At 34.8% G+C, this 25590-nt stretch overlaps 1 protein-coding gene across 5 annotated transcripts in view; it reads left to right on the plus strand.

The window, feature by feature from the left end:
- The window catches only part of LOC106869101 (endoplasmic reticulum aminopeptidase 1), a 1176109-nt gene that overhangs the window by 772459 nt on the left and 378060 nt on the right, over window positions 1-25590 (plus strand). For all 5 annotated transcript variants that reach the window (XM_089357447.1, XM_089357445.1, XM_052970645.2 and 2 more), the window contains exon 5: window positions 21651-21802. In XM_089357447.1, the coding sequence (XP_089213573.1) occupies window positions 21651-21802 (152 nt within the window). The remainder of the gene's footprint in view (window positions 1-21650; window positions 21803-25590) is intronic.

The raw sequence follows: 25590 nt of genomic DNA on the forward strand, positions 1-25590 counted from the left end.
GATACTTGCCCAAGGTTCTACACGGTGAGACTGAATCTGAAACCATGAATTTGAAAGCAAATTTTTTAGCCACACAGCCAAACCTATGCCTATATGTATTGATACCTAGCAATCCAATTCCAGCAGAACAACAATGGAATGCTGAGTGAAATAATGTTAATAATAATAATTTCTTTCATAAGGACAAGGTCTCACCATGTCTCATATTTGGATGAGGAGTTTATAGTTGATTATTTTGGTCTCTATACTAGTCGTTCTTGGCACTCCATTTTATCTATCCTAAAAGGATGAAGAGCTTAGTTTACCTTGGTGAGATTTGAACTCAGAACTTAAAGAGCCGGAACAAATAGCACAGATAATTTTGTTTGATGCACTAATAAATCTGCAACTCCACCAATAATATGATGACGATTTTTAAATTAAGAACAAATCAACACATTTTATGAATAAGAATTAAGTTAATTTTATTGACTCCAGTTTTTGACTCGAATTTATTAACCACCAAAACCAGGAAATGCAAGGATAAACCTGGTGGAATTTGAACTCAGAATGTAAAGTAGTATAATTAGAAATTACAAAGCATTTTGTCTAGCATTCTACTGATTATAGCTCATTATCACATAATAATAATAATGATAATCCTTTCTACTAAAGGCACAAGAACTGAAATTTGCTGGCAGAGGAAAAGTCGACTACATCATCCCCAGTGTTTCACTGGTACTTTATTTATCAACCCCCGACATTAAACCCAGAAACTAATTCTGAATCTCCCTCGAAAGGATGACAGGGAAAGTCAACCTTGGCGGAATTTGAACTCAGAACACGAAGACAGATGAAATACCGCTAAGCATTTTTTCCAGCATGCTAATGATTCTACCAGTTCACAGCCTTTATAATAATAATAATAATAATAATAATAATAATAATAATAATAATAATATCATCTACAACAATGCTGTTAGGTTGGCAAACATTATGGAGACATCAATGCTAATGGACTAATGTTTATAACATTTATCAAAGGCTGATCACTTATGTCAGACATAGCTCCCCATCCACCTATCACCTCAGCTCTACGTTTTTGTCCCAACATCAATGGAAATTCAAAATAAATGGAAGAAATAGCAAAACAGTTCTTTACTTTCACATAATTGCTTTCCAATGAACAACAGAAATTTTCATTGGAAATAGTCCTCTTCAGAGAGGAGTAGGTATAATTAATTGTATCAACCTCAGTATATGCTTGATTTTATCAGTATGTGAAGAGGTGTGGCCTAGAGAAAGGGATTAGAACTGTTGGCAAAAAACATTGGGCTTACAATCAGAAGTTTGTGGATTTGATTCCTAGACAGGATGGCATATTGTTTTCTTGAGCAAGGCAACCAAGTGCTGCTTCAACCCCCTGCCTTTCCAGTTATCACAATCATGATATTATATTGGGTGATTAGTGGGAGAACCAAGCATGTGTCTATGCTTACTAATAACTACATCAGCCCTAAAGCAAGTAATGAAAGCATGGTACTTGTTAAACAAGCCACACATGCTCTTCAGTGATGGCTGGTTATACTTTTAATCAAAAATGGAAGAATGAAAAGCAAAATTAATCCTTGTATGATTTGAATTCTGAAAGCAGGTGTGACTGTCTAGTAAGAATCTTGCTTTCAAACCACATAGTTCTGGGTTCAGTCCCACTGCATGACACTTTGGGCAAGGCTGACCAAAACCTTGTGCGTGAATTTGGAAGACCAAAACTGAAAGAAGCCCATCGTGTGTATATATGTGTTTGTGTGTGTGTGCGTGTGCATTAGTCCCCCACCTCTGCTTGACAACTGGTGTTGGTGCATTTATGTCCCCTGTAACTTAGCAGTTCAGCAAAAGAGACCAGTTGAATAAGTACTGGGGTTGATTCATTCAACTAAAAATCCTTGAAGGTGGTGCCCCAGCATGGCAGCAGTCAAATGACTGAAACAATAAAAGATAACTAAATGTTGCATAACCTTTTATCTCCCACAAGCCTGATCCTGCTAATCCACAACCCTTATTCATTTCTATTATTGGTATAAGGTCACAAATTTTAGGAGAGAGTATAGTTCATTTAATCAACTGCAGTACTTGACTGGAACTGTAATTTTATCTGCCTCAACTGGATGAAAGTCCTACCTGATCCCAGTAGATTTTGATCTCAGAACATAAAGACATGGAAAAAATACTGCAAGACATTTTGTTTGCTTTTCAAACAATTCTGCCAATCCACCATAACGATTTCTTATATAGGCACAAAGCCAGAAATTTTAGGTGTTGGGTTAGTCAATTAAATAGCAGCTCACATTTGGCTGGTAGATTACTGACCTCATGAGACTGAAAGGCAAAGTTAAGCTCAGTGAAATTTGAACTCAGAACATAAAGTGGCAGAAAAAATACTGTAAGGAATTTTATCCAATGCTCCAATAATTCTTCTATTACGATCCTTAATAATAATAATAATAATAATAATAATAATACTGATACTTCTGTATGATATTACTTATTGTAAATATGATTACGTTTGTCTTCTTGACTCCTTTAGTTTATATGAAAGCTATAAAACTATATCCTTTAGATTTTTCTTCCTCTCTTCCACATTCAGGGAAATGTACTATTAATTTTACTACTTCTTTTTGAGTATTATTTCATTTTATGAAGACATTCGAATCATAACAATTTGATGGATAAGTTATGTCATTGCTAAGTGATTTCATGTCGTGAACCTCAGAAATATTCATGCACTGTAAAACGCACATACTTGTGCATACACATGCATATGCAGGGAAACATGTGCAAGCAAGCACACAGACAATACACATACACATATGCACAGGTGCACACATTTACACACATAATCAAGCACAGATACACGAACTCACTCACACATACATATACTCACATGCATAGGATTGGCCTCTACATACACAGTCTCACACATATAAATGCATACAGACATCACACACATACACACAAATGCAGTGACATTCAATTACTCTTTTTTTTTTCTTTTTAGACATTTTCTTTACATTCTTTCTTCTTATTATATTGAGATCTCTTCTCCTTCTTAGTTGTAAATTAACATCTATTGTTGACAGCTTGGTAATAAAGAATCAGGAAACTTAACCACTAGAAGAGCCAACAAGAGGGTAGGGTAGCCAGCATGAGAAAGTGGATGTAGAAGAAACGATCAATTGATAACTAAAAAAAAAATCAGTTTCTCCATCAGAAAGTTATTTAAAACATAATAATTGCAGACATAGCTGAGTGGTTAAGAAGTTTACTTTTCACTCATGAGGAAGTTTATTTGACTTTGATGCATGGTATTCAGGGTAAGAGTTTTTAACATAGCCTTGGGTTATCCTTGTGAAATTTGGTAAACAGAAAATGTGTGGATATAATTTGAAGTTCTAACCTGGTCACATATTGTATCATGCAATTCTGACTGAGAAGTGTATTGAGAGTATTCATGCTTGTGAAATACACAGCCACTTAGATTTTAATGTAAATAAATGAATAGACAATTCAGGTGTTCATACAACTGAATTAGCATAACTGATGGAGGATCTGTCTTCATTTAAAACAAAGAAAAAAATTGAATAAAGCAAAAGGATACTCAGAGTAACTTTAATGTAATTACTTTTATTTAACAAAAAACATTTTGTGTGAAGTTTTGTGAGTGAATTGTGCTGAGTGGATAAGAAGTTAGCTTCTCAACAATGTTTCAGGTTCAGTCCCATGGAATGACATCATAGGGATGTGTGTTTATGTGGGTTTATTCTACAGAAAATGAAAGAAGCCTATAGTGGATGTATGTGTGCACACCTACAGAGGTATGTGTGTGTGTTTTGTGTCTTCTTGTCATTATCATACACATTGTCCATTTCCAGTCTTCTGTGGATACATGTCCAGCTGTGGGGGAAGTATTTTGCTTTGAAACAGATGACTGTTGGTGACAAGAGCATCAGGCTGTTATCAATCTACTTCAACAATCATGGAAAAGCAAGTGTTCATTGATATATGATCTTAATGTATCAACATTGTGTTATAAAATGCCCAAAACTTTAATTGATAACATATTGCTTTTAGTGTGGTTTGGCTGAAAGAGACAAAAGTTTTCAAACTCTTAACCAATATTGTTATATTTTATTCTCAATGTTGATGAGGGCTGCATTACATAGTTGATCTTTGTACCCTATTTTCTTTCATATTGATGTAAATCAGTTCTGCTTGCTGATTGAAATACTTGGCAAGGACATCACAATACTTGAGCCAAAGCTGAAGAAGATGGGATAGTTCACAGTACTTTAAATGCCTAAAGAAAAGAACTCTAAGACTCTTGGCTGTCTTAGAGACAGTGTTTTACATCTCTCTACAGATAGGGCAGATTTCAGCATTGATTGACAGAAAATCTTGAAAAGACCTTGGATCTCACAGTACAAGGAGAAAGGCCCATAGAAAAAAAAAAACTTCATCTCAACTGGGGACATACAATACATACTCTACAAATTACACTGTTGAATCTAATATCATGTTGACTTTTAACAAGAGCACCTTGCTGTCTTCATCTCTCTTGTTTGTCATTCCATGTATTATAAGAAGAGAGAATATGATGGTACAACAATGTTGTGTTTGCTGTGCAACTGTTGCTGAGTAAGTTAAACCTATTGGCTATTTTTCAAGTGGAGAGCAAGCTGTTGAGTGCTGAGGTAGCTTCAGGAATGTGAAAGTTGAAAAAGCATCAGAAAACCTCAGTACTGCAGATGTATAGTTCTTGCTAGAATTGAGTAAGTTCAGCACAAGTATTTTACTTCATCAGAAGAAAAATCACATTATCAAGTCTACTTTTTTACATATTTGCAGGTGCGATGCAATGGATTGAACCCCAAGCTCATGTGGTTCAAAAGCAAAATTCTTAACCACAAACCCATGCCTGTGTCTGTCTGTCTGTCTCTCTCTCTTTGTGTTTTTGTTTTTATTTTTTGCATTTACAATTCATTCTTTCACCTCAACCACGAGCTGGCATACACAGGTGCTTACAATTGTCAAGTATTGCCTCTAACATTTACTTTACCTATATATATATATATATATATATATATATATATATATATATATATATATATATATACATATATATATATATATATATATATATATGAGGAGGGGCGTATGATATATGGGGAGTGAGGTATGATTCCATACTTTGTACCTTAGATCTATTCACACATTTAGAAATAAACCCATACAAAAAAGAGAATGGTTGTGTTCGGAATAAAGTGATGTGTGGTGGGGTGTGTTGACAGAAATAATCCTAAAAGACCATTGAGAAATGTAAAACTAATAAAATAAACAGAATTATGCACAACAAATGACAAAACTGATAGTGAAAACCAAAGTAAAATGAAATAAAACGGTAAATAGAAAATGAATACTCCATAGATGTTTGTATCTATTTTTTAAAACTTTATTAGCTGGTGTATGTAATTCATATCACACTGTGTGTATGTTTGTGTACAATATGTACACGCACAAAACCTAATAGAAAAATATACTGCATACATAAAATGTATACACATGATAAAAAAATAAAAATAAAGTTTAAACATTGTAATGTATATATGTATGTTTTTAAATGAAAGATGACTTACGAGTGGAGTCGATCTGTTATATCTGGTCCATTAATTATCGAAAACAGCAAACGAACCTTATCAAATGACTAAACAAAGAAGTCATGCACGACTGCCAATTCAGTCCTTCAAGAAAACCAAACAACTGTTTGATTTAATCTTAGATACATTCTCATGTTCTTCTTTATCCTTTTCCTGAAACTGTCTTTCTCTTCATTTATAGAATTTTTGCTTTTATTTATTTATTTATTTTAATTTCAATGACTCTTTTAATTTTCTGAATGATTATTTACCACATTTGAGAGCAAATTAAACATAACAAACACAAAATTACTGTTTTTAATTCCACTAGCATTTTTATCATTATTATTTTTGCTATTGTTGTTATTACTATTATTTTTTGCTGTTGTTATTGTTATTACTGTTATTATTATTATTATTATTATTATTATTATTGTTATTAATGTTAGTAATCTTAATTACCACATCTGCAACACAACTATAAACATGATAATATGCTGTTGAGTGTTACATTGATGTAAATCAAATAGTGTGATAAAATAATTATATTAACCATTTGAAATATATACATACAACTATATTTTGTACAAGAGGTAAATGGAATAAGGTAGTGTGTTCTTGTTTAAAAGAAATGGATAACCAACTGACAAGAAAATATAGTCCCTAAAACCTAACCATTCTCCTTTACACTAAGGCCATTTTTAGAGCTAGCTGAAGGTACCAAGCAACTTGGGCAGTCACCCAGGGTTCCTTGTTCAAGTCAAGCTCCTTGTTCAAGTCAAGCTCCTTGTTATGTGTTTGGAATCTTCCAAAATGCAATGGAAAAGTGGGAAAATAATAAATGTAATAGAATAAAAAGAAAATGTGAAATTTCTCAAGCATATTTCAAAATGAGGAAGAAAGTGATTATTTAGAGAGGCCACAAGAACATTTATCAAGTTTTCAGAAGTTTAAAATTATAAGGAAAAAATGAATTATATGTACAAGAAATTAAGGGTACTTTTGAAACTCCCTGTCATCAAGCCTATTTATAGATATCTCTGTCTCTCTCTCTCCCCATCTCTCTAGTGGTGAGAAGCTTACTTCCCAACCACATGGTCCCACTATGTGACACCTGGAGTGTCTTCTACTTTAGCTTTAGGTCGACCAAAGTCTTGTGAGGAGATTTAGTAGACAGAAACTGAAAGAAACCTGTCGTTTGTGTGTCCTTGTGTCTGTGTTTGTCCCCACTACCACCACCACCACCACCGTTTTACAACCATTGTTGGTGTGTTTGCATCCACATAAATTTGTAGTTCAGCAAAAGAGACCAATAGAATAAGTACTAGTCTTTAAAAAAAATAATTACCTGAGTTGATTCCTTTGATTAAAAAATTTTCAATGACTGAAACAAGAAAAAGTTAAAATATACATATCAGGCACAGACATAGCTCGTGTGGTTTAGAAATTTACTCCTCAGCCACATGGTTACAGGTTTAGTCCCATTGCACAGCACCTTGGACAAATGTCTTCCACTATAACCCCAGTCTGATTAAAGTTATGTAAGTTGATTTTATGGAATATGGAAGAAGCCCATTGTATATGTGTGTGTTCACACATTCTCTGAATATCACGAGACACAAGTGGTGTTGCCATTTCTTCTGTCAACAAATCATACACCTGTTTTACACATTCAAAGACAAGTCAAATAAAAGATCAGTTACCTGGGAATCAAGTTAAGGGTTAGTTAGAGGAAAGACATTCTACTGTAATGCATTCATCTAACCCATACTTGCATGAAACAAATTAAGGTAAAATGGACAAACAAGGCAAAAGGAATACATTTCTTTCAGCAATAGAATCAATGCAGGGAACAAAGATACTCTTTATGACTTTTCTTATTTAGTTATGTCTCTTTATGCTCATGGCATCTTAGTTGTTTCACCTCATGTGGTCAATAAAATAAGTATTGCAATGCAATACTAGGGTTGATATAATTGACTAAAACCTTGAAGGTGGTACCCCATAATGGCTTTTGTCCAATGACTAAAACTAATAAAAGAATAAAAAAAGAAGGAAAACCCATGCCTTTTGAAGGAGGGTTGAATCTATTATATCTGCTTAAGCAGTTGATGAGGGCAGAGTGAAAGGTGAAGTTGATCTCAAGAAAATTTGAATGAAGAAGATACTTGGGAAATATTTAAATACTGGAATGCAAATGGTTTACTTTCACTCTGTCTTTTAAACTCTGTCATGAAGTTATTAGTAACATTCTAATTCCTACATTGATCATACATGCATCTGTAAATGCACATATACACACAAGCACATACACATAAATTGTTAGAAGTACAAAACATATACCAATACTTATTACACATGGTATTATGGTGTAAGCATTACCTAATATAGAACTCAGTTCTTGGAGTGGAGTGGAGAGCAAGGTCTGTTATATCAAAAAATGACAATCTACCTGAGATTATGTAAATGTATGTGTATTACTCTATAAATGTATTGAGCATTCTATTTTTGTTCATGCAATATAATTTCTTATGTGTATCTGTATACTGATGTCATGTAACTGGCAAGTAGAAAGCAGCCTTCCATCATTGGGCTTCATGGAGAAAAAGTGGCTGGGCTCTTTTTCAGTGTTGGGCCTCATGGAGACAATGACCAAGACCTTTGGCATTATGTTGAGAAGAAGACCTATCAAGCCAAGTAAAATCGCAGTTGTGGCAGATACCTGTGTCATGCAAATGGCACCCATGCAGGTGGCAAGTAAAAGTATCTATTACACTCTTGGTGTAGTTAGCGTTTGGAAGTGCATCCAGCTGTAGAAACTGCATCATCACTGCCTATTTCAATCATCTTAAACTTCTTTTGAAATCAAAACTCAACTCATGGAACCTTGTAACTGCCATCAACATAGGGGAGGTTGCTGTAGTCTGCTGTAGTGTGCCCATCCTGAAATGGACACAAGCAGAGATTAACCAACTTGATCACACTACCCAAAAGACAATGACAATGTATGGTGCCCTATACCCTAAGGTGCATGTACACAGGTTCTACATGAAGAGGGATAAAGGTCGACGTGGGCTGATTAGCATACAGGAATGCATCAACAGTGAAAGAAGAAACATGGCAGAATCTTTGGTAAACAGCAAACAAGACCTGCTACAGTATGCTGCTAATGCAGAAGGATTTAACAAAAGTGGACTTGAGTGTGCTCATAAATTCTGATCATGAACAGCCAACAAGAGAGAAGAAACCCAACAAATTAAAAGACCAGGAAACATCATGGAGGTGGCTTAACAAGGGTGACCTAAAAAAGAATGCTGAATGCCTAATCATCACTGCCCAGGACCAGGCATTGAACATCAAATCAGTGAAAAAGAGTATTTATCAGACAAGTGCAATGGACCTCAATAGAATATGTGGGAAGAGAGTCAAAAGCGTGACTCACATTTTTAGTGCTTGTGAAAGTCTTGTGCGGAAAGAGTACAAGTGTAGATACGACAAGGTAGTCCAAAACCTCCACTGGCTACTATGTTGTAAGTATGGATATGAGGTTATGGGTGCTTGGTACCAACATACACCTGAAAAGGTAATGGATGAAATGAGGAAGGCAAAAATCCTCTGGGACTTGGACTGCCAGACAGACAAGGTATTAGAGCACTGAAGGCCGGATATAGTAACCTTTAGGAGGGACAAACAAGAGTGCCTAATAATTGATGTGGCAGTGCCAGGAGATCAACATATCATCATGAAACAAAGATGGAGACCTGAGAATTGAGATTGCTCAGATGTCGCAGCTATGAAAATCAAACATAGAGGTTATCCCTATTGTCATTGGAGCATTCGGTTCAATACCACCCAATCTGAAAAAAACATCTGAAAACCTTAGAAATACCCTACAATCTAGATGTATCACAAAAGTTGGCAGTACTTGGAACTGCATGCATATTGTGTAAAGTACTGTCTCTCTGAGGTCTTTGTTGTGACTTGACAAAAAGTACAAACTCCGGTAGACACAATATCTTCAATCAACAACCTCACGATATTGTGTACTGTGTGACGTCGACTATAATAAAAATAATAACGAGCACTCAGAGTGCAAGCCTCCACCAAGGAAACACCAACGTCCTCTCAATGATTAGCCAGAGAAGATTTTTAAAATGAGAATACCTGAAAAAAACTTGACTGCTTTCACAAGCGAGAATACTAAAAATGAACCCAACCGCTCTCAAAAATTAAGCAAAATAATTTTCATCCAAATCCATCCAGCGGTTCTTCAGATATCTTGTCCATGGACAAACAAACAAGTAAATGCAGCTGAAAACAATACCTCCACCTTCGCTAAGTCAGAGGTAATAATAATAAAATATTACAAATGGTTTTGAAGTAGAAGTACTCCAATAGTATTTTAACTATTTCAACATGAGCAATAACCACTAGCTTTGTATACAGGGTCACATTGAAGAAATTTGAGAATGAACAACAAGACAGATGTCAGAAATATTTGAAATACAAATTAAAATAGAGACACAAACAATAAGAAATAATAACATTTAAAAGTTGAGAATAAATGTGATTCCTATATCTGGCTAGATGTCTTTTCCACTTTGCTGAATCGAGACAATAAAATCCACCAAGGAACAGTTATCCTTCTGGGATATTACTTTCAATTGAGATGTCTCCTTTATCTTTTTACTTGGTTGCATCGCTGTAAAGTTGATAATCATGCAGTTAATATGATTACTACTTTGGGGAATACCACTCTTCCAATCTACTGAATCTGTTATTTAACCAGCATTAATTCTTTGTTGATACTCCACAAGAGACCTGCATCGAGACATTATCAAAACAACTTCTCATGTGTGGTGGTTGTAAAATATAATGATCATAGAGAAATATTAGTTAGTATAGAGTTAGGATACATAGCAGAGATGAAGTAGCTTGGATTATAAAAAGACAATTTTTATTTGATGCAGTTCTAAAGTTTGATTTTTTTTTTATACCTTTTATATGTAGTAATAGTGAAAGCTTGTATCTTAGAGTTAGTGTGTTTGACTCATGGTTCAATTCTTAGCCTTGAAATCATTTCCTGAATTGAGTAATATGTGAAATTTTTTAGCAAAGCACTTCATTTTGCAATGCTCCAGTCAACACAGCTCTAATGAGCATCACTCAGATGCTGGTGCTGCCCTCTCTCCTTTCAGCTATCACAACCTCAGTGTTCTGCTGAGTGAAGAGTGGGAGAGCCAAGTGGAGTTCTTACGTTTGCTCATAACTACATAGGCACCTAAAATAATTAGCAAATACATGGTACATTCTACCAAGTTATACTCACATGTGATAGGTAGGTGTATAGTACTTATTTGACCATTCCTGGTAGGCAAACTTGTGATCAAAGGCATTTTACCCATGATGAAATTGTTCTGTTTCTTACTTTATTAGGCTGTCTATACCCATATCAAAATTCCCAGTATCCCATTTAAAAGTAACTGGATGGGAACTGAAAATAATTTGACTGCTATTTTCTGTGAGGTTGATGCTCCCTTGTTACCTTGTCCCATTAAAGTAGTATTAAAGTAGTACAATACCTAACTCATTATTGATTACACACACAATCAAACAAACATATTTTTACATACATACACGTGTTACATACATATACACATACATAGTAGGCATGCAAAAGTAGTGTTGTGAATTAAACAAACCTTCAGAACAGTTTAAATATGAGCTAAAATATGATTGGAACATATTTGACCTGTAAAATGTCATTTTCATTTATAGTTTGTCATTGAGAAGAATTCTTACTTTAGGCAACAGGTGTTAAAATGCCAACAGTCATTTCAAGGTGCCCTCTGTGGACCAATACATGTATTCCAAGCTCTTAGGTATTATCAACATTGGTTTGAAACATATATATATATATATATATATATTTACACCTACATACATAAATACATACACACACATATACATGTATGTTTATGTATGTATATATATATATGTATATACTTACATAGATAGATAAATGCATACACACATGTATGTATGTAGGTAGGTAGGTAGGTGTGTGTGTATTTATATATATATATATATACATACATACACACATACAAACACACACGTATACATGCATACATTAATACACAAACACACACAGCCTTTTCATCTAGACATGGTCTAGATTCAAAGAAGTATTTGAAAGGATAAAATATACAATTTTTATAAATTCATGCATGAATAAGTTCCAAAATTATATATATATGTATGTATATATATATATATATATATATATATATATATATATATATATATATATATATATGCCAGTACCGCCTGACTGGCTCCTGTAGGATTTTCGAGCGAGATCGTTGCCAGTGCCCCTGGACTGGCTTGTGCGGGTGGCACATAAAAGACACCATTTCGAGCGTGGCCGTTTTCGTGCGGGTGACATGTAAAAGCACCCACTACACTCTCTGAGTGGTTGGCGTTAGGAAGGGCATCCAGCTGTAGAAACTCTGCCAAATCAGACTGGAGCCTGGTGTTGCCATCCGGTTTCACCAGTCCTCAGTCAAATCGTCCAACCCATGCTAGCATGGAAAGCGGACGTTAAACGATGATGATGATGATGATGATGATGATGATGATGATATATATATATATATATATATATATATATTCTTTCCATATATGTGTGTGAATGTATAGATATATGTGTATGGAGAGAGAGAAGGAGAGAAAAGAGGTGTTATTTTTTTAAACCTATTCATATATATATCTATAAAAATTATATATTCAATGCACTTAAACAAACACACACACATGTAAGCATTTAACCTATATTCAAAGATAAAAGCAATTTAAAAACCACTTTACCCCACTCCTCAGAACCCCAGACATATCACACACAACCCTTATATGTCCATGCTAAATACTGTCTTTCAACACAACATCTATTTCTGAGATCTTCACTGGCTCAAAGGGTTCCATGTTTGTATGTGCATGTGATAGAATTGCCTTAGGCCATGTTACAAATATTCTATCTCCAGAGAATCTATTTGACACTATCACTTATGCCATTTCCAGTGTTTTGTTGTAATCAACAGCCTGAAGAGAGAAGAGGCTTTATGACAGGCTGACTTGATTCTTGACACTCTACAGGATACAGAGGGCTTTGGTTTTGATTCAAAGCATCATCAAATATTGCAACAATTTCCCATTTTTCTCTCTCTTGCTTTCTCTCTCTCTCTCTCTCTCTCTCTCTTTCTCTCTCTCTCTCTCTCTCTCTCTCTCACACACACACACACACACACACACACACACACACACACACACACACTGATTATTCCATACTAATTAGGTGAACTTTTCCAAATACTTCTTTAAGTAGACTATATAAATATACCTTAAGTAATTACTTGCATAAATTTTATTCACTTACACTGTTTTGTTTTTTTTCTTTCTGGATGTGTGGTAAAAAGTTTGCTTTCCAGCCACATGGACTGTTATGTGTTCAGTCCCATTCTGTGGCACCTCGAGCAAGTGTCTTCTTCTATAGCCTCATGCCCACCAAAGCCTTATGAGTGGATCTGGTAGATAGAAACTGGAAGAGGCCCATCGTATATGTGTGTGAGTGTATTATACGTGCATGCATGTGTGTATGTGTGTACCTTTGTGTTAGTGTTTGTCCTCCACCACCACATGACAACTGGTGTTATTGTCTTTGTTTCCCCATAACTTAGCAGTTCAGCAAAAGAGTCCAGTAGAATAAGTACTAGCCTTAAAAAAAGTCCTGGGGGTCAATTTGTTCGACTAAAACTTTTCAATGTAGTGCTCCAGTATGGCTGCAGTGAAATGACTGAAACAAGAAAAAGATAAAAGATTTGTCAGTATTCATCATTTCTGTTGATCATCTCCTTGGCCATTGCTTTTCTACAGATATTTATTTCACCCCTTGTTACTTCCCATTTCACATATCTTATATTTCACTGTTAGATTTTAATTTTCTTTACTTTCACTCTCATTACTTCCATTTTGTTCAACACTATCGTTTATTATATATAAGTAATTTCATCTCTTTCTAACAAGCAATTTGGTCTCTTCATCAATGGAAACTTTTTTTTTTTTTCATCTTGCATATATTTCATACTGGTTATCACTTGTTTCTTTGAATTTCATTATTTGATGTGTGTGTGTGCGTGTACGTGTTTGCTTTTTACCTTCCTATCACATACTTCTTAATTTCTTCTTCTCCACTCTATTTCCCCACTATGTTTCTGTTTTCTAGAGCAGCATCAACACCAAGCAGCTATTAGGAATATATAAACTTTAGGGTAGTTAAAATATATTTAAGACATATTTTAACTTCTAAAGGTAAATTCAGGGAGAAAGAATTCCCTCTTATGGTAAAAGGTGTAAAAACATCATATCTGCTCAGAGCTTTCCTTTAGCAGATTCTCAGACATGCATTTCTGGTTCTTTAGCCTTCCAGAATGGGAAATACCAAAGAGACGTGACCTAGAGCAGATTCAAAGTTGTAGCTTTAATTAAAAACAGTCAATATCAGTGACTGAGTTGCACTAGTGCATTAGTGGTCAAAATTAAAATAGCAGCATCAATGCCAAACAGTGATAAGAAATAAATAAACTTCAGGGTAGTTAAAATATGTTTGTGACATATTTTAACTTCTAAAGTAAAATTCACTGCAGTTACTGTGGAGAAAAAAATTCCCTCTTATGATAAAAGGTGTAAAAACACCATATCTCCTTGGTGGTTTCCTTCAGCAGGTTCTGAGACATGTATTTCTGGCATTTTAGCCTTCCACAATAGGAAATACCAAAGAGAGATAACCCTGGGCAGATTCAAAGCCATAGCTTTAGCACATCTCAATCGCTGATGTTGACTGCTTTTAGTTAGTGAGCTGCCTGGTCAGAATAAAAATAGCAGCATCAATGCCAAGCAGTGATTAGGAATAAATAAACTTTTTTTTACCTTGCTTGGGAATAGGGGATGATTGATGACAGGAAGGGTATTCAACCATAGAAAATCTGGCTCAGTGAATTCCATCAAACCCATGCAAATATGAAAAAGTGAATGTTAAAATGAAGTCATTGTTGATGGTGGTGGCAATGATGACAATGACATACTAAATGAAATATGAATTGCCTATTATTAAAATCCAAAATTTTAGCTGAACATGAATCCATAGTAATGTGAACTCTGAATTTGATACTTTAATTTCTCGAACTTGTATTTTAGCCTATACTGTTTATATTACAATGGGTCATTTTCTGTCATTCTGCTGCCAGTAAAAACATTAATCATGCAAGGAGCTTCATAAATTGTTCAAAGTAAAAGTCCTTTTATAAAGTCTGTGTTGTCTATATGTTGCAAGACGCAAACACACACACACACATGCTCTCTCTCTCTTTCTCTCTCTCTCTCTCTCTCTCTCTCTCTCTCTCTCACACACACATATCACAAAAAATAATTATATATGTACATAGAGCCATTTTTTAATGTTTATGTTGTGCTGTGCTGACAGACTTGCACTTAAAATTCCCGCATTATAAATCAAAACTTGTTCATTACTATGGTAACAACACTATCTGTCTATTTATCTATCTATATATCTAATTATCTCTCTTTTACACTCTCTCTTTCTCTCTCCCTCCCTTTGCATTTCTCTCTCAACAACTTTTTCTCCTCTCCTTCTAAAAATATGTTCTGACATATTTTGATTCCTCCCCTTGTTTCCCTTCCTTGAATAGATTTTGTGACAGACAGACAGACAAAGATTTGCTTTACTTTCATAATTTAAGATTAACCAAACTGAGAATGTATTTGGATGGATATATATCTTATGTTTCAGTTCAATTTGAAAATAAAGAGTTTGGAAGAATTTTGTAAAATAGCCTTTTCCATTTAATAAATGGAAAAAGCTGGCTTTTAGACATTTAAAATGATTTAAGCTTGATGTATTAAGTTGGTATTTAAAACATCAAAACATTCCTGTATTAAATTATGGTACACAGATTTTTAATTTACATGTGTCCATTTATATCATGTCATAGAACCAGAAACCGTCTCAACCAAGTTGGTATTGAAAGGGTTAACTGAGAATAAAAACTAAACAAAGCAAAATACAGAAGTCAGCGTTTATCCCATCAGCTGACTGAAAGAATTAAATCTATCCTATATAGAATCACCGATAAGAGAAAAAACATTTAACATTGTATTTTCCACGAAAAAAAAAGATATATATATATATATATGTAATGGGACTGAACCATTTTGCAACTCTCTGATCTATATTATGGAATGGGAACTGTGCCAAAAACTCAGTCAGATTAATCATATTAAAGTTTTGTATTCACAACCATATGGTTAGTAGTATTCTAACCTCAAAGGAATTGTATGGAATGAAAACTTATTTTCACAACAAAAAAAGATGACAGAATGTCATTAATATATTTTCCCACACATTTCATAGGGTAAACTAAAATTAGTAAAACTAACTAGAAAGCTTTTGGTAATGACTTCTGAGAAGTTGGAGCAAAGAAGAAAAAAAAAAGACATGGTAAAAACTACTGAATGTTGTTTCTAAATCTAGGAATTTACTATTACTCAGAAAAATACAAGATTACATTAAAAAGAAAAAAAAATCATTGATAAATGTTTATCTCAATAACTAATGGAATGATATTCTTTGATGAAATATAGTACATGAATATATACTGTCCAAGAGATAATGGGTTTTTACCTGAAATTACCACGGCTTTTATATCTTTAATAATAAGAGTTTTAAGTCTGATTATTATGAGTGACTTCTCTATTGCAACTGAAATAAAAAAATTTTTTAATATTTTAATGCAATGCTGTATTTCTGAGTTTTTTTCTTTTCTTTTTAAATGACATAGACAAAGCCAAACAATGAAAAACTTATATTAATGGCGATAGAATTTGGAAAACATACTGTATGCTAGATCTTTTAGTCTGACTTATTTAGTAAATGAAGAAACACTCAAAGAAGTTCTACTTCCTTATTGACAGAAAAACAAGGCTAATTTTGAAATGCTGCTTTACTTAAGTCCATTCATTACTGGCTATTGTTGATGGTTTACGCTTATTCCTTGCTTCTTTGTTGTTATAGAAGATATGACTTTAATTTATTCATTGCTTCTTCACCTTTATGGAAGATATACTTTTAAATTATCACTGGCCACAAATTGCATTCTTTTGAGATATCTTTTTTTTTCACTTTCAAGTATCTTTATCTACATGCATGATTTCATGATTTACAAGTCGATATATTTCAAAATAGGTAAATGCGTGTGCGCGCATGCACACACATACACACACACACAAATAAATGCATACATACATACATACATATATATATATATATATATATATATATATATATATATATATATATATATATATATATGTCTGTGTGGTTAAGTTCACTTTGTAACGATAGCCATTACATAGCACCTTGGACAATGCTTTGATAAGGAATTTGATAAATGGTAACTATAGGAAGTCCAACATGTGTATTTATATCATCATCATTTAACGTCTGTTGTCCATGCTGGCATGGGGTGGATGGTTTGATTAGGGCTGGTAACCTGAAGGGCTGCACCAGACTCCAGTCTGATTTGGCATGGTTTCTACAACTGGATACCCTTCCTAACACCAGTCACTCCAAGAGCCTAATGGGTGATTTTATGCTTCCACCAGCATGGGTGTCAGTTGTGTGACACCAGTATCTGCCACGACTATGATTTCACTTGACTTCGTGGGTTTTCTACTCAAGTATGGCATATTGCCAAAGGTTTCAGTCATTTGTCATTGCTTCCATGAGGCTCAACACTCAAAAGGCATTTTTTATGTGCCACTGGTAAGGGTGCTAGTTATATGACACTGACATCAGCCATATAGCCTCCATAAGGCCCAACACTGGAAAAAGGTGCTTTTTATATGTTACCGGTACAAATGCCAGTTATGTGATATCAGAATCGACCACGAGTATGATTTCACTTGGCTTGACAGGTTTTCTCAAGCACAGCATATCGCCAAAGGTCTCAGTCATTAGTCATTGCCTCCTTCAGGACCAATGTTCTGAAATCATGCTTCATCACCTCATCCCATGTCTTCCTGGGTCTACCTTTTTCACATGTTTCCTCTACAGATGGGCATCAGTTCTTCACACAGCTGTCCTCATCCATGCCTATCACATGACTATACCAATGCAGTTGTCCCTCTTGCACACCACCTCTCATGCTTCTTATACCCAACTTTTCTCTCAAGATTCTTACACTTTGTTGTACATACACACTGATATTGCACAACCAGTGAAGCATATTACCTTCATTTCTTACAAGCTTACACATGCCCTCGGCAGTCACAGCTCATGTTTCACTGCCATGTAGCATAGCTAATATGCACACAAACATCATACAGTCTGCCTTTCACTCTGAGAGAGAGGCCCTTCATTGCCAACTGAGGTAGACTCTTTCTGAACTTTGCCCAGCCTATTCTTATTCTCACAGCTATGCTCCTGAAACATCTATCTCCACTACTGACTTGGTCAACTAGATAATGGAAGCTATCAACTATCTCTAGCTTACCATGCTGGCATTTGATGGAGTCTATTTTCTGTACGTTTTTAGCATTTATTGTATCTGTGCACTTTCCACACACAAGCCAATTTTCCCAGTTAACCTTCCTCTGATATTACTGCACTTCTTAGGTGTCCATAGCTTTTACCAGGTACATCTTATGAAATTTCTACTTATGCCTTTTTTACAGATTGAGCAGGACCATTTACCTGAAGGGATTTGTGATTTGTCTACTTTCCTACTTACTATGACTTTGGTTTTTGCTAGGTTAACTCTAAGGCCCTTCAATTTTTGACCTCGCTTTTACACCTGAAATTTCTTCTCTAGTTCTGATAGTGATTCGACTATTAGAATGATGTCTTCAGCATAGAACTCCCAGGGGAATCCTGTCTTAAATTCCTCTGATATTGCCTGGAGAACTATGATGAACAAGAGGGAGCTGAGGACTGATCCTTGGTGAACCCCTACTTGTACCCTGAATTCATTGCCAACTCTCACCTTACTGACTGAAACTCTACATGGCTTATATAGATCACACCAACCACTTGTCTATCCCTAGTTTCTGCATTGACCACCAGATAAGGGATTCAGGGACCCTGTCAAAAGCTCTCTTCATGTCAACAAAAACCAAATAAGTGTGTGTGTGTGTGTGTGTGTGTGTGTGTGTGTGTATGTGTCTGTGTCTGTGTGTGTATATTAAAATACAAAAAACATATATGCTGTGTTATGCTTTATAAAACATGTGCATTTCATCAAATTACTTGCCATGGTTACATAACAGCCTGCTGAAATATTATGTAAATCTTATTAATTCTTCTTCTCAGTGTTGAACAAAGAATGATGTTAAGTGTTCAGTGTATTCCAATTATGCAAATTATCAATAACATTAATGGAGTAGCTGAACAGAGTGGAGTAAAAGAGAAGGTCAAGGCAGCTTTTCCATATCCAAGTGGGCAGATACACTCCATGCTTACAACCATTCTCATATGTATATAAAAGAAAGAAAGAGACAAGATAACTCTAGTATCAATCACCCCAACAACAACAATTCCAGCTCCAGAGACCACAAGAATAACATTGATAATGCAATAATAAAAATTGTTAATAGCAAGAATAGCAGTCACAGTACAAGTAATCCTGTTTTAAGTCAAGGTTAAGGAAGCTAGTGTCAAGTTCATAGTAGCAGCTTTCTGCAACCATAAACATTGCTTTCTGGCTTACAAACAGTATGTTGGTAAGAATTTCCATTGTCAGTGGTGTGCAAAATGTATATCCTACCCCTCATGCTAACACTCACATACATTAATGTCCCAGTATATCATGTCCACATACACTACACCAAGCCTAAATATTCACATGCATTTTTACGCTGCTCACTTAAATTCTGCATGAACAATGCATGTTTTTTTGATAATACCCAATCCCATCGTTACTTGTGTCCTCCATTGGTGGCAATTACAAGCTTTTCTTTCCCATATTTCACAAGCTTTCAATGAAGACTTTACTCAATCCTTAAATTGTCTTGTCTTCTGCTAGGAGTGCTTTTACTAAGCAAGTTCACCATATAGGACCTGCTTAGGAATCATCTGATCATTCATCCAAACAAGTTGTCCAGTCCAATGTAAACGGTATGTGTGCACCATCACCTCAATGCGCAGGACATTGGCTTCTTTCAAGATCTCTGTGCCTGGAGTCTACAAGGACAAGCCAACATTCAGAATGTATCTTAGGCATCTCTGGGGAAAATTTTCAAAGACTCTTACATGATGCCTGTAAAGGGATCATGTCTCACATGAGTAAAGGAGTGATATCAGCTCATAGGCATCATCCACAGCAACATACAGACACACATATACAGACATATATGTACACAGCGTGGATATGGATACATACACACATGAACAAATAACTCCATATTACCCACTATTATGTCAAATGACAAACACTTTCTAAAGCAACATTGCTCCTACCCCTGAGCACACACACTTACCTGTTGTTGCACACCAGCATATAAGTTCATAGGTAGTCACCAAACAGTGGTAGATTATCCAAAAATATTATGTAGGTTCATTTTGTCCTGTAAGTCAATAAACCTGTTCAGTTGGCAGTCATAGGGGATGCATGATGCATTGTTCAAAAGAGTGTATAATTACATGCAATCCAGTTAATTGTTCCAAGTGTTGTGCATACTTGATTGGGTAGTATTCAGGCTTGTGGGGGCAACTTGTAATCCAATATCTTGTACTTCATTATTCTCAGTATAACTATAGTTGGGTACTCCATGGAAACATTGGCAATACAAGCACAGTCAAAGTAAATATATATACAGGTGGATGGGGTGAGAAAGGAGTTCATACACCAGTATACAGGCAGGGATGTTCAGGAAGAGGGTGTTATGGTAAAATTGGAAGAAATGCTGCTAAGCATTTTGCCTGTTGCACTAATGATTCTGCCAGCTCTTTGCCTTCTATTGTCCTGCCTTAATAAAACAATAATGATTATTTCTTTAAATGTGGTGAATTGGCAGTGTCATTTGAGTAAAAGTAGAATGCCTCACAGGATTTATTTTGACTCAGCCCTATGGGTTCAAATCCTGTTAAGGATGACTTTTGTATTTTATCCTTTTAGAATTACCAAAATGATAGTGGATTGACAGAACTGTTGGATAATTGAGTAATATGTCTGTCAGTATTTATTTCAGCCCATTCAAGTAAAAAGTTATTGTTTGCAGCGATACATTCAGGTGTAGGTAGTTTATCTGGAATTTGTTGGAAATATTTATCTGGAGCCATTTGAATGTTATGAGAGCTTTTTGCTCTCTTTACATGTTTTGGCATGTTAAAGAGAGTAGGGTCCATTGAGGTGAATAGTTTGGTCTTGGTGTTGTAAGGTGACATGAGCATGATTTTTGTAGAGAATGGATGCAAATAGTATTTATCTTGTTATGGTTTATAAACATTCAGAAAGTTACCATTGATTTCAGGAATACAATAGAAGACAAGAAAGCAATGATAACTTTCTGACTGGTTATATATTATAACCAGGAATATACTATGCAACAATAAAAAGTATAACCACTCAAATTTCTAAAATGACACTGGTCCCTAGTTGTTTTGATCCAATTTGGTGGACTACACCAAACACCAAAGTATAGAGAGGAAAGACTTGCATATGTGAACAACTGCTAGTTCTCCTTCAAAAGTTCTCATCCAGGCCTTGCAGATATGTGTGTAGATGCTTGGTTGACATTGAAGAAGAAAGGATTGACCTTGCTATATTAATAAATTTTCTGTCAGTTTCAGTTTCTTAATGACTTCTCGAGATTTCTTTTTGTCTTACATATTTGTTTCTTCTTTTGTAGATTTGATTGCCATACCAGACTTTGAACAAGGTGCTATGGAGAATTGGGGCCTCATAACATTCAGAACAACTCATTTATTGTTTGATTCATCTCAAACTGTGAGATTAAGAATGTCAGTAATTGAAACAATTGCTCATGAGTTTGCCCATCAGGTGAGGAATACATCAGAAGCTCTGCTTTTGTTTATTTTAATTTTACATTTCAAAATTCAGAAACTTTCATTTTTTTGTTTTTCCGTGATTCTCATATATATTATGTCATTGCTAACAACTGGAAGAAGGTGCTTCTTTTCCACTTACTAAAGTGGAAAAGCTTTGGTCAGGAGGGGTTGATATCATCAAACTGGATCCAACAGTCATTGGGTAATTTGGCCCTAAACTGTAAATCACTGGTTTCACCTCAACAATAGAAAGGGAGAAAACAGTGGTAACTTTTTGGCTGGTTACATGTCATAACCAAGAATGTTCTACTCAACATAATAAAAATATAACTACTCAAATTCTCTTTTAGAGTGTACCTCTTTTTTTCTGAATTATGAACTCCTGACCAATAACACACACACACACACACGCGAATGTATGTATGTATGTACATAATCATTAATGAATAAAAGAAAAATAATTGAATATATATTCATCAATTGGCAGAAAAGTTCTGACTTAGTAAAATATCAACATATTTGAATACAATAAACTTTTGAAGTGATGATATCCAGTTATCAACCTGATATCAGTCTTCACCATTTCTTTCCATACATTTCTTTAGCTTACTCTTCTGAGGGTTACTTTCAATTGGATCATTTGTCACTTCTTTACCCAACTGTCATTCACCAGGCGAATTTTATGTCCATACCAATTCAGTCTTCTCTCTAACACATCCAGTTATTCTCAGCTAATCTGTACTTGTTATTACTCTTTACATACATAAACATTACACACCAGGAGAGAATCTGCACCTCATTTATTTCCAGCCTTTCCATATGCGCTGCATTTCTTCCACAATCAATGTTCGTGTTTAGCTGCCATGCAACAATGTACTTTCTACAAAAACATCTAATATTCTACACTTCTCTTGTTTCTTAGTAAATGTAATAGTTCCTTAACTGTTTTTATCCCATCCTTACTGTAACCTCTATGCTTTCAGAACACACACCTTTACTAATACAAATAAAAAGTGCTACCTTCTCTGTGAACTCTACCTTGAAATTACAACAATTCATTTCATGAATGCCGTTAGAACAAACTACTGTTGCATAGCTGCTATATATAAAACTACATTCTCTCTCAATCTGCCTGTGACTCTATTGTACCTCTTCTGCACCTTGAGTGTATATTGATTACACAGTATGGAATATTTACTTAGGACTTTATGGAATATCAAACCTAGTACCATGATAAGTGACAGTAGGCTTCTGTATTTTTTCTTTTAAGCTATGACTTATGTCCTTGCTAGAATATTTTTAGACTTCTAGATTTTAGCTCTGCTTCCATGTTTCAAACTTTTCCTTTAAATTTTAAAGCAATACTATAAAAATTAGGTTTACAGTTCCTTTGAGCAGTGAGTCTTAAAATTTTCTGCTTGGCCAAAAGGTTAATCATAAACAGGTGGCAGTAGCCAAGAACCAAACCCTGAGAAATACCTATCAACATATTAAAGTTCTTACTGACGAGTTCATTAGCACCTTTGTATATGCTTTTGAAGGTTCTCACAAGCCATTTGTATTCAGTTTTCTTCATGGCTAACAGACTCCAGTTCATGGAACCCTACCAGATATTTTGATGTTAGTTAAAAAATTCTGCAGTTGTCTCACTATAAAGAGAGCATCAAATGTACTCCATCCTGGCACAAACTTGAGCTACTCTTATCTTCCTAATTAGCTGTTCTGTAATTCTTTCTGTTACTTTCAGAACTTTTGTCAATCAGTTTGATGCATCTGTTGTTGCCCTTGTACCACTTAATAATGTTACCGCTATGAAAATCATTGTGTATTAATACCTTCTTTTATTTCCTGATTGACTATGAGAGTGATTAGTCTCTGTCTACTCTCCCAAATATTTTCAGCTTTCCAGCTTTTATTCATAATGGTCCTGCTGCTTTTTCTTATTTTTATATCTTTAATGTCTCTTTTCAAACTGGTGTCTTTGTGTAAATGAAAGAAATAATAAGGGTGCTCCCTCTTCTAACAGCAATAATTTGCAAACTATTTATGGCTGGTGGGAATGAACTAACTAGCTAACTGGGCTGGGACACCTTTGAGATGCTTGGATGTTCTCAGATTAGAAATACAGAATCAATGACAGACTGATAAAATTGATGCCATTTACCATTTGGCTAGTTGTCGTTAATGTTTCAATCAGCTGCAATTTTATAACTAATTAAAGTGAACAATATTTTATATTTAACATAATAAAGAAGTAAAATATAATTAAAAATAACTTGATATATTCCTCTATTCACTATGAATTTATCACTATAAATTAGTTTAATTTGTAAAGTATATCAAAAGACCATTGACAGACCATAAAATTTAATATATGGAGAAATAAAAAAAAGAAACAATAATACTTAAACAGTGTTTGATTTTAAGATACTTTTCACAATCTAATTAAATGTTGTAGAAAAAGGGAAAATAAATTCATTAACATTGCTGGTTTGTGCACAAATCAGTAGTGCATCAGACAAAATTCCTAGTGGTATTCTATTATATCTCTTTACAGTGTGAGTTCACTTTTCATTAAGGTTAATTTTATCTTTCATCCTTCATAGCTAATTGAATAAATATTAGTTAAGCATTGTTGCATTTGATCAAACAGGTCACACCATCCTTCAAAATTTTGTCTGTGAGAAAAGTCTTAGAAATTCTTATATAGACAGGTGTTGGGGTGATGTAGAGTGTCAATAGTTACAAGATCCTAACAAGGTTGGACCTAATCTCTCAACGCTCTCTGTTCAGAACTTGCTTAAATCACATGATGTTGTTTTTCCCAGATCAGTCATGATCAGATAGACTGGCCTGTGTGGTTAACAAGTTCTCTTTATAACCACATGGTTCTGGGTTCAATCCCATTGCATTTCACCTTGGGCTAATATCTTCTGTAATAACTTAGGATTGACCAATACGATGCAAGTGGAATCTGGTTGATCAAAATTGTGTGAAGCCCTGTTATGTGTCTTTTGCAGAAGAATACATATTTTGTCCAAAGATATAAACATTTATGAGAAACAGAAACAAGGCAATGAAATGGTGACACTTCCTCTCACCATCAGAAATGCAGTGAATCAGTGATTGACTCATTGCTTATAGTAACTAACGATGCCATTATTCAAAAACTGTAGGGTAAAATAAAATTGGTTCCATGATCAAATGTTTTCCAGTCATGACCATCATATTTTTATGACTGTCACATTACTGATATAGCGTTTTTAATGGTGGTGAACTGGCAGTTATTAAAGTGTTGTTATTCAAGTACTTTCTGCACTCTGGGTTCAGGTCCCACTGAGGTCAACTTTGTCTATAATCCTTTCAAGAATTATAAAAGGTGATTAAAAATATCAATAAAAAAGTACCATTCCAAGGGAGTGGATTGATGGAAGTGTTACAGAGTCAGGCAAAAAACCCTGCAGTGTCTGTTCTGGTTCTACGTTTTCCAACACCAACAGTACTGGTACAAGCTGTACTGGTTCAAATTGGTGGCCTTCCTCTTGAATAAGCATCAGTGGCATGGAGAGAAGATAGCTGTATGCAAAAACAACTGCCAGACTTCCTCAATAAATCTTGTCCAAGCCTGCACATACATGTGCACATAAGTGGTTAACATTGAACTACATGGGCTTTATATAATTTTTCCTATGATTACATTATCCAATGTAGCTCTCACCTCCTAAAATGATAAGTTCTAATCTAAGAGAGACTTAGCTCAGGCTTGATCAGTTATATACC

The sequence above is a fragment of the Octopus bimaculoides genome, chromosome 9 (assembly GCF_046866305.1).
Source record: "Octopus bimaculoides isolate indiv1 chromosome 9, ASM4686630v1, whole genome shotgun sequence".
In the NCBI taxonomy this organism is placed as follows: domain Eukaryota; kingdom Metazoa; phylum Mollusca; class Cephalopoda; order Octopoda; family Octopodidae; genus Octopus; species Octopus bimaculoides.